Raw genomic sequence first — 15,066 nt, 5'->3', positions numbered from 1 at the left:
TTCATTTGATTTCTCTATTATTAAGTCTCTCTTTGAATCTTTTGGAAATCCGATTCGGTAACCATGCACTATAAATGTCTTCAACTCTATTCTTTGATGAAAAGGTGCAATTTCACGGAATTGACCTTTTGATTCTTAGTGGAATATTGCTTTTCTTTGTTGTTTGTCTTCTATTGTTTTCCTCTTTTTGTTATAATTATAATTTCATCGAAGTGCTTTTTTTGGAATGTATATATAATAATCTTGTATCATTTCTCCGATTTGTTTGCCATAAAGGGGATATTTTGTGCCATTCCTTTCACTTAATCCCCTATTGTCACACATGTCTTTCTTTCTGTTTGAAACTTGAGTTGGCAAGTTTGTACAATGGTACCCATCTATATACCCTTTAAGGCTTTACCGTTTCATGGAATTGAACCGTTTTCAAGTGAATCACTTCACGGATATTACTACTTGTTTGGATTTGAAAGTCCTGAATTTACAGATGCTAAGAGTAGAGACATGAGGTATTCCACTCTTAATTATTCTCAATGAGTTCGGAAGATCCCTTAAATCTTTCTGTGAAAGACCCCAACTGCTGTCTGTGCTTGGTATTATGTAGCATTTATGAAATATAAGGTACATGTGTATTTTTGTGTCGCGAGAGCAACACTTTGGTTTTGTCCCGTTTTTTTTTATGCCGCCGATGTCGGCTTATTCCTGGAAACTGGTAAGGGTCTGACCTGTGCGGTTTTTACGGAAAATGTGGACCTCAGGCCGGATTGATGAATATGGCATTAGGTTTTGGAAAGCTCCGCAGAACTCTTCCCTGGGGCCAAAAAGGATGGTTTTTGCTTGTTAACGAGCCAGAGCCTATGGTGTGCGAAGTGAAGTAGAGTTATGTAGCCTATGTCAGAGAGGAGTATCTGAAGTTGTGCAGCCAAGCTTTCGTTTCATTAAACCATGTTTCTGATTTCGAGTGGAAAGCTCCGTTCTAGCAGGCAAGCAGGTAGGCGCCACTTTCAAATTGAAGATGGACTAAAATCTAGAAGTGTTAAATATATGCGGCAGTTACCCGGCCTCACAGCCAATATATCTTCTTTGAGTGATAAATAGAAAAATTTACAGAAGCAAAAAAGCGACATTTTCCTAAATGCCTAATTTCCTAAATGCGCTCTAAAAGAAGGGTAGAAATGCTTGGTTCTAACTGGGTTCAATGGAAGTCGATAGATTGCAAAAAATCCTTGTACCTGCAATAAAATTTACTGGGTGGTTAGCCTGGCCCACGCATATCACGGACATTTTAAAGATTTACCCCTTTTCCGCCCCCCGGTATATTGTTTTGACCAGTGTGTCGCATGCACACGCAATGCGAGTAATAAAAACTGTACTATCTGTCTCAAATTTGAACCAACAGTAGCATGGATAGGCTTTGATTAAATGAAAGTGGCCACACCACATCACTTTCAACTAATCAGATGCGTTTTCCACGGACTTAATATTACTGAAACGGAAAATGGTATTTTATTCCTTTAGTCAAAGCGTCACTGACAACCAATGAAAATCACTCTTTCTCGAGTAAAATCAAAATTACAATCTACGTTTGGTTAAAGTTTGAGACAGATGTTCCCAAATTTTAGACAGATTATTGAAATTCGAGACATATGACCAAAGTAGCGATTACGGGAGAGGGTTGCGTAAACGAGACTGGTGGACGAAATTTAACAGTCTGATTCAGCTATGGCGGTGGACTTTTTCTAGAACAGCGTGAAATCTACATTTCAATAGAAACTTTTGGATTTGGTCAGAACCCAGAATTAGAAAATCTTGTCAAGCATACAGTTTATTCACTAGGAATAAAGTAAAGGTTGTTTACTTGGGAAATGGATGCTAGTAGAAACAACGGAGAAGATATACAGCTTATGAATTTAGGACTGGCGGGAGAAATGCCCTGATTGAGAGTGGCAGAGAGAGAAAAAGAATAAGTTCCTTCTTCCATTTTCCATGGCTGGTGGGCTTAAATAAAACGCCTAGATTGACAAGTATTCATCTGTTTATTTTGTAAGTCAGTGAGGTTCCATTGAGGTTATACAGAGGAAACAGCATATGTTTATGTTAACGACCGACTGTCGTTAAATTCCTTTGAAAGAGTTCAAAGCAGTTTTAGTCGAAAAAGTGAAAGTTTTTGCTAAATTTTGGCTTTTAATCCAAAAATGCCCACACTTTGTTTTACAACGTTTTTTAAGCTATGGGATGCCCTCTTTTTGTCTCAAAAGTACAAAATGTGAGGATTAGTGAAAATAAACATTACACTTTCCAAATATGCTGTCCACAAAGAATATTTTGTCCAATAGAGGCGATGTACGTACTGCAATCTAATTAGTGATCATGAAATAGTAGAAATATTTTTACTACCAAATGATAAACGTGTATATAAAGCCCATTACTATCCCCGTTTACCTTGATACTGTGTCCATTGCTAGCCCTTCCTGCTAATTACTATTTGGAAATCAGTAACAGGGTCATGTAAGAAATGTAATTTGATACCAGTGCTGCAACCAAATATTTTGTTGCTCTCCAAGTGTAGTTCTGATCTTAAATAATTACACGAAATCACTTGATAGTGTTTTTGAATTCCAAGCAGTCTTTTGAAGTTGTTTATTTTCGGTGTAAACTTTTATCTTCAGTGTTATTTATGTTATTAATGTTATTCAAAATAATAGTTACCCTTCTCGGCTTAGCTTCGATTTTTCCCTCACTTAACAGTTTGTTTTACTCATTTTAAATTTTTGGTTACTATGGGCTAGGATTAGTTATTTACTAGGCTTTTTCTGACGCTATTGCTATGGTGCTATTGTTCTAATAAAAAGTTCTTCTTTAATGACCTGTTGTTCACTAGCTGTGTATTGTGAAGTAATTGATGGCGTTTAGAGATTCGCTGTTAAAAAGTGTTAATTGGGTAACCTATTGGATCTAATTACTTACTGTTTTTTTTACAGGTGTAAACTTAGGAAAAGTCTTTAAAGACATTTATGGTGGTGTTACTGTTGCTGGCATGCAATGCAGTCCATACGAGCACCTCTATGTAAGGACTAGGAAAATTGTCTGTCTTGTTGATAGTCCTGGAATAAGTGAAGCTAGACGTGGACCAGTTATTGTTCGTGTTGCTGACTTCAGGTAAATAATCAGTTTAGTGTCCTTTACTGAAGGGAAAATCTGCTATTTTCACTGATGGAATCTCCGGCATGGAGAGTTGGGGTATGAGAAATTTTGTGCCCTAACTCTGACTCCTAAGTCTTGAATCGTCTTGCGTACGATATCCTGTGTGTGTATTTTCCTAGATAGAGCATAAAGCGTGCCTCTATGTAGCCTTCATAGGAAGTGATCAACTAAACAATTCGACGTCCCATGTTTGTAGTTGAACCAAGCCCATATACTAGATTTGTAAACATACGAGTGAGGGGGAGGGGAAGGTTTGGGCTTCCTCCGCAAGACGTATTGTAATTTTCGCGATCCTTTTAATGGCTATGTGTTGCTTTTCCATAATTAGTAGTCTTTAAGTTTAGCCATGGCGCCAATCTATTGCTGAATACCTTTACAAATCATTGCTGGAATTCGTCATAGAAAGGAATTCTCCCCCCTCCCAAAAAAATGCACAGAGCGCGCCTTAAAATAAAAGGAAAGAAAGAAAAAGAAAGAAAAACACTCTGATTAGACCAAGTGATAGCATGTGTGAGTTAGCAATTAGTATAGAGTTTTGCAAATGCTATTACCTGCGTTCGTGTCTAGGTTGGTGCTATGATTACATTGGTATAATTCGGTTGTTAGTCTTTTTTTTGCTATTTTGATAAAGTTTTCTCTCATTCTCTCTGGAAAATAAATTCTTGCTTATATGCCAGAAATCAAGGATAGTTAATGTCATACTGTTTTCCTAAAATAGGCCTGTTTCTCTGTAAGCCAAGACTCCTGACTCAATTTTCCTGCGGCCTATTTATTTCCAAGATAAGCTTATATTCATCTCAAGTGATAAATGTATTCTCCCTTTTGTCGCAAGGAACCAACATAAATAATGGGGCATTTTTTTTTCTTTATAACTGGATTTTTCATTTAGAGAAAATTAGCTTTTTGTTGAATGACAGATGGACTATGTTTTTAACTGTCTCGGGAAGTTGTTTGTCAAAAATATAACGGAGAAAGAGTGATTTGAGAGCCAACTGCTTTGATTATGGAGGAGCTGTTTCGGATCATTAAATGTCAATAAATTAACACGAAGATAAATGGATATTGTTGTAGAAAAAAAGGATAAAGTACAATGTCCCCAAACCCGCTCAGCCACCCAGAATCAAATATATTCCCTGAAAAGACAATCTTCGATTAAATGCAATTTGAAGTTACAAAGCTACATGGAAGAGAAAAATAACAATAATGGAAAGAAAAAAGGCTTATCAACTTTGCAGACATCAATGATCCATACAAGAAGGGTCGCTACAATAAATGGCGCATATACTTCAAAACCTGATTTTTACGGAAGAGGGAGTAACGGACGGGCCAAGACACATTTAGTGTCGCAACTCGTTTTGCAATGAATCAGGACTTACTTAGTTTTCTTAGCTAACCTCAGTTCAGTTGGTTTTTGCGCTAATTCATTATCTTTTTTTCAATGTCTTTTCCCATTGCCGAGTCATTTGTAGTAACGGAGCAGTCACAAAAAAACTGATATGGTTTTTTCAGTTCTTCAAGGAATATTGATCATCATTAAAAGCAAAATTTTAGGTCTCTTATTTCTAAAGTTGGTTTTCTTGCGATGGGATAGCAATATATATATGTATATATATATATATATATACATATATATATATATATATATATATATATATATATATATATATATATATATATATATATATATATATATATATATATATATATATATAAATGTATATATATATATATATATATATATATATATATATATACACTTATATATATAAATAAGCTGCCTGTGTGTGTGTCGAGTGACGTCATGTTTGTGTGTCGACTGACATCATTATAAGGATTGAGCTGTATGCGTCATGAAATTGTTTGTCGACTGACGTCATGTTTGTCAACTGATGAAATTACATACCGGGGTACAAATGACGACCGGGACACAGGGAATATAAATGACGACCGGGAACCTCAAAGAGAAATTACAGACTGGGACACCCGGACACAAATCACGACCGGGACACAGGGAATATAAATGACGACCGGGACACAGGAACACAATTACAACGGGGACGCCAGGGGCACAGGCGGGATATATAAATGACGACCGGGAAACAGGGATTGTTCGAATAGAAATTACAGACCGGGACACAAATGACGACCGGGACACAGGGAACATAAATGACGACCAGGACACTCAAAGAGAAATTACAAACTGGGACACCGGGACACAAATGACGACCGGGACACAGGGAATATGAATGACGACCGGGACACAGGGACACATCATTAGAATAATGAGGTATAGATCTGAATACATAATGATGATAGAAGGTAATAAGCTTACCTAAGCTATGGATGTCAGGTGATTATCGTTAGAAGAAAAATCAATCACCTGACATCCATAGCTTAGGTAAGCTTATTACCTTCTATCATCATTATGTATGAAAGTCAGGTTGGCCTTAGAGAATATATTAGATCTGAATACGGATTGTTTTTCCCATGGACAATTATATATTGCATGTTCAAGAGTCAGTAAACGTGACAATCTATTTATATGACACAGGGACACAACTACTGATTGATGATATATTTATGATATATATTTATATATATCTCGGTGATTGATATATTTATATATATGTATATTATATATATATATATATATATATATATATATATATATATTTATATATATATATATATATATATATATATATATATATATATATATATATATATATAATATATATATATATATTATATATATATATATATATATATATATATATATATATATATATATATATATATATATATATATATATATATTCCTTTGCTTCAGTCTTAAACGTTGAACACGAGATAACAAGCTCAATCAAAACCGCGAAAGAAATTGCTTATCAAATTCTTTGCCACCACGTTCGAATCTTTGGGAAAATGCGACTTTTTGAATCTTCAAAATATTTTGGTGATAAAGCAAGGGAACCATCCCAACTCTGAATTCCATTGATATTTTAGCCTAATTTTAGTTCGAAACTAGTGCCTAATTGCTTAGCATCTTGGACGGAGATTTCCACTTAAAAGCAGTATCACGACTCGAAAAAAGAAAAAATACTTTAGTTAGTCTTTTTTGACATTCAGCTCCTATACTATAGGCAAGAGGTGTAGGTAAGTAATCAGCACCTGGGGCAATTTCGGTATTTGCACACTCGCCTAGCAACTTAAGGGGTACTATCTTTCATGAGATATAATAATAATAATAATTTATTTTTAACCCACATCATAACAAGTTATGGCACTTGTGGAGTAACAAAAAGAAAAAAAAAATGAAATACACTACAAGTAAAATACACTACAAATAGAAAAAAACATTACGCTACAATGAGATTAACCGAACAGACGGACCAAAGGATGATGAGGCGATAAACGATAGAAAGCTGATTCCGACAACCTTCCATACATGAGGGCCAACTTTGCACTTATATCAGGGACATCAAACTTACGAATTATCTTCCTATTGCTATACCAAGGGAAGAGATAAAGTAAAAATTTACAATATCTGAAATAAAAAATCCGAATCTGATTAACATCTTTTTTCTTTAGAAGGGGATAAAGACCAGAAAGATAAAGGACAGAATGATCACAAAATGTAGCATATAGTCTGCCGAGTGCACGTTTATTATACTTCCCTCGATTAGCAACTATCTTACAATAGCCCATTTGAATTTTCTTTTGAACATCACGAACAGTGCACTGCCGTAGGCAAGAAATTGAATTCGTAACAGTAATACCCAACCACCGAAAGGCGGAAACAAAGGGTATTGAAAAACCGCGACAAGCTAAGGGAGCATTAGAGGAAGTCGAACCATTAAAAACTAGAAATTCACATTTCTCAACATTAAGAGAAAGACCAATATTAGAAAATAGACGTGAAACTTTTGTGACCATAAACGAAAGACCTTGCTTATTTTTACACAAAAGTAAAAGGTCATCTGCATAAGCAAGATAAGAAACATCTGAGAGTCCAATAAAATAATTTGATCTAATTTCATCTAAGATACCAGAAATGCACATAAATATGATATACTATCTTGTGGTACCACAAAAAGTGGCTTGTCTGAGGAAAGATTAAGACCTTTGTCACTTCCCTCCCTGTAGCTCTGCTGCTGCTATTCGCTCTGGCTCAAGTATAAGTAAAAACCATCCTTTTGAGCCTCAGACTGGAAGTATACGCACCTTTACAAAATGTCATGTGTTCATTAATTCGGCACGAGGTTCACACTTTCATAAAATCCCAGGAAATGGGACTAATGTCATTGTCAGGTAATGCAACATCGTGGTATAGAAATAAAGAAAAATTACGGCACAAAGCCAAATTTTTGCTCCATCAATACGATTGCACATTTATAAGTCTTTTGTAAACTGCGTTTGTGGCGGTAGGACCTCTTGACGGGAGATATTTGAAATTAGTGAGTTGAGATTCACATTTCATGACTAGGAAATCAATATTTTGTTAGGGGAAAATGTTGACCTACATTACAAATTCTTGTGGTATCTTTTTGGGCAAAATATGCTGTCGGATTTTTAATATAGCTGGCATAAATTTCATGTTGTCCAGGTTGCCAAAAATACGGGCTTTGGAAATCAATCTGTGGCTAAACGAATATCAAGATGCCACCGGACGGGTTGGAGAGGTCATAATAAAGGAATTTAAAGAAAGTATGAACATCTTGGGAGAAAATTTCCCCTAGTGGGAAGACTGACACAGAATATAAAAAAATTCGTTGTCCTTTTTTTTTCTTTTCTTTTTTTCTTTATTCCACGGATCATTTGCAACTACGTGTTTCGAGGTTATTCCAATAGCTCATGGAAGTGACAACAGGACCTTTTGATAACAAACAACTAAAATGCAAATACAATTACTATGAGGCTAACATTTTGTCATTTGAAAAGCGTTTTCTATTTATCAGTTTAATCGGAATCTTTCGTGGCACAAGATGCCACCTGCCAAATAGATAGTAAATATAGCTTTAACCCAGACTAATAAATTTCAATCAGCTTGCTATTTTCCTGACATTGAGGAGGAATAGATTGTGGCATTTGGTTTGCTATTTGGTCTTATTACTGTCTTAATATTTCACAGAATGTATATACAAATGTGAATTTCTATCTTTTTTATGGTTTATTTTGAGGAAGCGAACGTCTGTGATTAAAGTTGGCAATTTTTCATCATAAATTGTCCAAATTATTTCAAGCTACAGGTTTTCAGGTTTTATGCCTGCTTCATTAAGGTGGTAATGGGGCCTTTAAATAGTCGGTTAATGAAATTCAAATTTCATGACTAAGAAGCTAATATTTTGTCACATGAAACTCTGTTCCCATTTATCAAGTCTTTCGGTATCTTCTGTCGTACAATATGTCCCCTGCCACTTGAATTGTAAATTTAGCTTTAATCAAGTCTAATAAACTGCTAAAAGTTTTTTTTTTGACATTTAGATATATGAAAGGAAAAGCTTTCAGCATCTGCGTTGTCATTTTTCCTTATTTCTTTTCATGTATATACAAATGAAATTTTTATGATTTATTTTCTGCTGTATGTTGAGGTAACTTACGGGTGGTATTAAATTTAAAAAGCAAAGCGTTTTTTTTCGGAAGTAAAGAGCAAAGTTTGAACTTGAAATAAGCAATTATTGCTTCACCGATTACGTACGAAACTTCTACAAAACAAACTTAAATGAACTGACATGTGATATGTTTCCATATCTGTAGGATTGTAAAGATTAGTATTTTACTAAACCCCCTCAATCCCCCCCCAAAAAAAAACAAAACAAAAAAAACAGGATTCTGCTTGTAGGAGGCAGACAATTCTATGACTAATCTTCACGAAACAAAGCCTACTTTATAAATATATTATTAGTCTTATATCGACTATGATATCCGTAAGAGTTAACATACAATTATTATTCTTTGAAAATAATTCTAGCTAGTTTAGTTCTCAGTAAATTGGCTCCTGACTTAATTAAACTGAGGTCCGTGATGTTTGGGCAATCAAAGCAGGCACTGGTGTTTCTACCCATTTATGGGTAGGGGGCTTAGGTTGACTCGCGGCAAGAGTGTCAAGACTCGGCGAGTGCCTGGAAATCTATTGACATTGACAGTAATGGGATTAAAAGCAGATTATTCCATTCTCTGTATCATTGCTAATTAGAATAAAATCTTTAGAATTAAATATTTGCTTCTTTTCTCCATATTTAAAAGTTTGTATCATTTCCACGTTAAAGCCTATCATAAATATTGTCCTATGATTTTTCTCGACATATCTGCGATTCACTTGCAACACCTGCAGATAATTCAGATTAACAAAGTACAATTTCTTGTCTCTTAATTCCTCGCCCTACACAGCTTCAAAATTTATAGGAAACCCAAACCCTCTTTATTTCTTAATATTCTTAATCTTAAGCTAGTAAACTTTTTTTCTCGCTCGCCCTCTCTCAAGAAAGTCTCAAAAATTTTGACAACAAATTTTGACAACTTCGTTTCTGTTTGACAAAAATTCTGTTGTTTTGCTTTCATCCCTAAGGTTTGACTGGAGAATTTTCAAAAATTTCTAAAAAGTGAAACTTCACCAGGTGAATAGAACCATAATGTACCGAAACGTATTACCGTCCAGTTCTGGATTATGCCGTAATGCTTTGACAATGCCAAACCGATGACTGGTTCGGTACGACCCTTGGGGAGAAAAGGAAATACTCTTGCGCTTCCCATGTATAAAAAAGTGAAAAAAAGTAATTTTCCTTGTTGTTCAAAGCAAGGGGCTGTAATTCTCCTTTAAAGGCTTTCAAGTGGTCCAACTCTCTTTTTTGAAATTACTATATTTTTTTGGCAATAAATTTTTCGTCTTTGAGATTAATCGAAATAATAGTTTTAATAATAATTACCACCAAATGGTAATTTTTATCACTTGGCAGTTTTTTTTAGAACGCGTTTTCTAAAACTTTTTATTGCTAAGGGTGGTAGTTCGCTCTTTGCGAAGTTGTAGCTATCGCTGCAACTATGATTGAAGTTGATGAAGATAGTGTATACAATTTTTGAATTTTTAATTGACTTTAAATTATTTTTAATTTCTTTGGAGATATTTTACCAGCGAAAAAATGAATCAAAATTTTTACTTACAAGTGTAAGAGATGGATAGTTGTTTGCACCAACCCCTTTTATGATCTGCTTTCATTGTGTAAAGTGAGCTGCTTTGATGTAAGAGCCTGGATTTTTTTTTTAAACTGATAGTCTTATAGACGTTTCAGCTCTTTAAAGTCCCATTCAAAATTTACCGAGATTTAGGTAGTGCTAATTTGAACCAATCAGAATTTTTCGCAAAATTTTTCCACCAATCAGAAAATTCTATGAAAAGTCTATTCGGCTCAGATTAGCGATAGCTAATTCTCCGCATTAGTAAAGCCACAACATTCTTGGCTGTCCCATTGTCTGTGCATATAAATAGATTGTCAGGTTTACCGACTCTTGAACATGCAACATATAATTGTCCATAGGAAAAACAATCTGTATTTAGATCTATACCTCATTATTCTTATGATTGCCCTTGAGCTTTGTTGATGGTGATCGCTAATCGAACATTCCCTGTGTCCCCGTCGTCATCTATATATCCCCCTGTGCCCCCGGCGTCCCCGTTGTTGTTGTTTCCCTGTGTCCCGGTGTCCCAGTCTGTAATTTCTCTTTGAGTGTCCTGGTCGTCATTTATATTCCCTATGTCCCGGTGTCCCGGTCGTCATTTGTGTCCCGATGTCCCGGTCTGTAATTTCGTCAGTCGACAAACATGACGTCAGTAGACAGACACACAGACAAACAACTTATTTATGTATATATATATATATATATATATATATATATATATATATATATATATATATATATATATATATATATATATATATATATATATATATATATATATATATATATATATATATATATATATATACCCTGAAGTACCTTTCGTTAGGATTTCCTCTCTAATTTATGTGCGTTCCTAATGGTTCTGAAAATGAGTTTTGATAAAGTTGAACTATTTATGTTTGTTTTTGTAAGAGGTCCTTGTCTTCAAAAGAGAATAAGGACAAAAGTCATCTAAACGACTACTGTTGCTTATTTTTGTAGTTTTGGGATTTGACTGTCCTTTAAGAATTAATTTATTATTCGCTGGAAAATAGGCGACTTCTAAATTGGCCAGCTTCTTTGTTTTTGTTTGTTTATTGTAGTGTTAGAACTAATTTGAAAAGAAGTCATATTGGTGACGAAGTGCTTGCCAAAAAATACCCAACGGCTATATTTCTGAGTTAGTCCGTTTTGAAATATTCAGTTTTAGCGTTTTAATTTTCAAAATATCTTTTTGAGATAACGAATGAGAAGTTTTTCATTTCTAATGGGCTATTGATTTGTATCATTTCAAATCCTGTTTTCAAACAGGTGGCCTGTCTTTCAGGCGCACACTGTCATTTTTTCCCAAATTACTGGGCATTATGTGTCTTAGTTAGTTCATGTGTTGATGATAAAAAAAATGATATGTTGATGATAAAAAAAAGCGAATACCAAAAAAAAAATCTTGGAAAGTTTGTTTCGAATATTATCGACATATTTATTTGAAGATATGTCCAGAATCCTTATATTCAGAAGAACCCTCCAGTGACGTCATTAAAGTGGAAAGGGGGCCTGTGCCCCTTTAGTTTTGTTTGCCCCCCCCCAGTCTAGATTTTGTAAAAATACCCTTTTAGAAAAAATCCGAAAATAACTTACGTTTTCAGTAAATGATGGAATGAGATTTGTAACCGATGAGTTGTATTACGTTTTATCTGCTTTAATTCCTCTTTGTAAGAATAAAGTATGTTATGTTCTTAGTCAAGGGCACTGTAGATAAATTAACCAGTTGCGTCATGCTCAATAATATTTGGCTACTGCATTATCGGTGCGTATAAAAAGCTCCTCCCATTTAATCTTGCATCGGCGATCCAGTGTATATTTGTCAGTCACTGAATAATGATTGATTAATTGTTGGAAAATGGTTGAACAATTGTTGGTTAGTAGGTTCAAAAATTCAGGCAACTGCGAGCTCATTCCTGACCAGGGAAATATTTTGGTTGACTTCCTTTCACAGAAAAAAAATGACGTACCGCAGGTGAAGCTGACAGGGCTTACCACGGCTCACCAAGTAGTAAGCTTCTATTGGGAGAAGAGAATGAAGACTTCAATGAAGCGTCTGACAGTCTTGAAAATTATAATTTTACATATATCGTTGGTTTTGCTGTTAAGAAGCTGCTCACCTGGCACTAGTGTCCGATGTGTGCTTCAAAGCTTATTCAAGGCGATAGTGAAGTTTTTTACGAAACTTTTTCTTTTATGGCAGAAAAGACCTAAGAGCAGTCAAGCCTGCATTTTCTAACCTTACAGCTCTTTCGCTATGTATTGTTCCGTACGTATGTGACTCCATCTCCCTCAAACATTACAGAAAATCTTGTTGGAAACCAGGACTAATCCATCAAATTTAGCTTGAGTGCACCGACCTGAACTGGGGAGCTTGCTGCGAGGATTTCCCCCTTAAACAATTTATAGAATACGATATTTTTGCGCCCACGTGTATATTACAGATGAAATTTAAGAATCGTGAAATGAACAGAATTTCTCAAATTGAACATGAATTCAAATGAGAGAGAATTTCTCAAATTCAAATGAACAGAATTTCTAAATATTTAATTATCTCCTTTTTTGAACAAAGAGGCAAAATTTTTAAAAACTAGTATTTGATTATCTCTTTAATGAGCTCCACAGTACTATAGACCATAAAAATCAAACCAATATCAATAAACATTTGTCAAAAAAAGGAAGTGACTAAATTCAATTAGCTACGAGTCTGTATTCACGCCGACCACATAATTCCCCTTTGAGAAAAAATTGACTAAATAATGGAACTGAAATAACGATATGATGCACTAAATTTCCTAATCAAATGTCATCACGTTATGGTATTGTTCAAATAAAAGTTATTTTTTACCTTGATTATCCTTATAAATTCATCTTTGTTTTTCTTTTCATTATTAAACCAATGTTGTCTTTACTTTTGCATTACTGCATCGATACTAGTTATTTTCCTGTGGTCAAGGGCATGTCCAGGATTTTTGTGGGGGTAGGGGGTATTTGTTTCCAGGGGATGTTTTACACACAAAAAACTTATTAAGTGTATCAAAAATTTGTTTGGATGCGTATTTGTTAAGTTTCTACGAGTCGGACAAAAATTGGGGGGGGGGTCAAACCCGATAACTTCCACCTGGGCACGGTCTTGGTCTGCGTATTGAAAACTGAAAACAGTTCAAACAGCTATGAACGTTTTCTATTCGTTGCCAAAATTAAGACAGTACGACTATTTACTTTGTTAAAAAGATAGATATATCCCTTATCAGGGCCTTCGACGTTTTATCTTGCCTTTCTTGGCATTTGGGGAAATCGGCATCTTTTGCTTTGGTTCATTGCTTTTTTGTTTCTGCTCAATGAAACCCTTATCTCTTAGTTGGTCAGCTCATTTCTCCCATTTGAGACGAGTGGCTACTTAACTGAAACCTAATGTATGGCACATCGATTAGACCTCAAGCGGCTCAGCTGTGTTTTTGGCAGTAATCATTCTAATCCGTATTATAACGAGCTTTCTTAGGAGAGCAATCTTGGCTTGCCAAGATTCGATTATGTTTCATAACTGAATTGTGTGAGAAGGGGGCCTCGTTCGAATGTTGTGCTTCATTGTGCGTGAACTATAAATTCTTATTCAAAAAAAGGGGAGGATTCTTCATAGTATGTGGCTTTACAAGGAGGCAAGGATGAATGCTTTGTAAAGCGTTTAAATTGGACTCGAAAAGTTTTAAAAGTTTTAAGAATATCGGAATTCCGAGTTGCTATGACATCCAATCACACTCATGTCACAGGTCTTTTTTCTGGCTGTTTTTCTGACCAAAATATGTAATTGCTGTAATCTAAATAATTTACAGTAAAATTGACCATATAGGGACATCCTATTTCCTTTCATTTGGCTGTGAATTACCTACCGTTGAGTAGCAAAGAAAGATCTTAAGTAGAAATAGATTTTAAGTGGACTTTCCTTAATGTGGTTAATCCAAAGTAAGCTTAAACCAGTTGTCACATAGTTGTTCAGTACCTACTTTTTTGGGGCGTTACTTCCTAATATGGTTAGAGCTTAGAGGTCAGCCTCCCAGACATCTCACAAAGTACTGTTGGACGTAGAATTACACAATTAACCTGTTTATAGATTGAGCTTCGCAATTAATAATTCCATTGCTCACTTGTTGGTTCTTTTTAGTAGTTTGGCTTGTTTATATTTATTTTCAAATATTTTTAAGTTAAGCATTAGTTAGCCTTGCTTTAATCTATCTTCATGTTTGATTCTTTTTTTTTGCTTTATCCGTGTTTTATATTCTCTGAAATGTCCTCTATTTGTCCTCTAAAATGCTATTTTTTTTATTTTGTGAGTGGTACCCTCGGCTGTTAGTAATTCTATGAATTGAACTAAACATGTGTTTGTTGTTCTATGTATTCTTTTCTACAAACATTGAATTTTTACCTTTTTTTAAACTTTGTTTTTAATAGCCTAATTTCTGTCTTCTAGGGGAGAATCCCAGGCCTACTACGAGTTTGTTGATCCAGTAATATACGGCATTCATCCGAAGAAAGGACCCCAATCAGGTGGAACGCTCTTGGCTATTCATGGAAAGCATATGAATGCCGGATCATCAATCAAAGCCTTCATTGATGATCTACCTTGTGAAATTATTCAGTAAGTTGGCTTGACTTCGTTTTGTTTCA

General features: G+C 34.9%; 1 protein-coding gene across 2 annotated transcripts in view; it reads left to right on the top strand.

Annotated features, from left to right (window-relative positions):
• LOC136037941 (plexin-A4-like) overlaps positions 1–15,066 on the top strand; it is a 317,250-nt gene that overhangs the window by 232,415 nt on the left and 69,769 nt on the right. For both annotated transcript variants that reach the window (XM_065720812.1, XM_065720810.1), the window contains exons 12-13: positions 2,979–3,156; positions 14,870–15,037. In XM_065720812.1, the coding sequence (XP_065576884.1) occupies positions 2,979–3,156; positions 14,870–15,037 (346 nt within the window). The remainder of the gene's footprint in view (positions 1–2,978; positions 3,157–14,869; positions 15,038–15,066) is intronic.

The sequence above is a fragment of the Artemia franciscana genome, chromosome 17 (genome assembly GCF_032884065.1).
Source record: "Artemia franciscana chromosome 17, ASM3288406v1, whole genome shotgun sequence".
Lineage (NCBI taxonomy): Eukaryota > Metazoa > Arthropoda > Branchiopoda > Anostraca > Artemiidae > Artemia > Artemia franciscana.
Note: the sequence above shows the minus strand (reverse complement) of the source record. Positions and strands in the feature narration are given on the sequence as shown.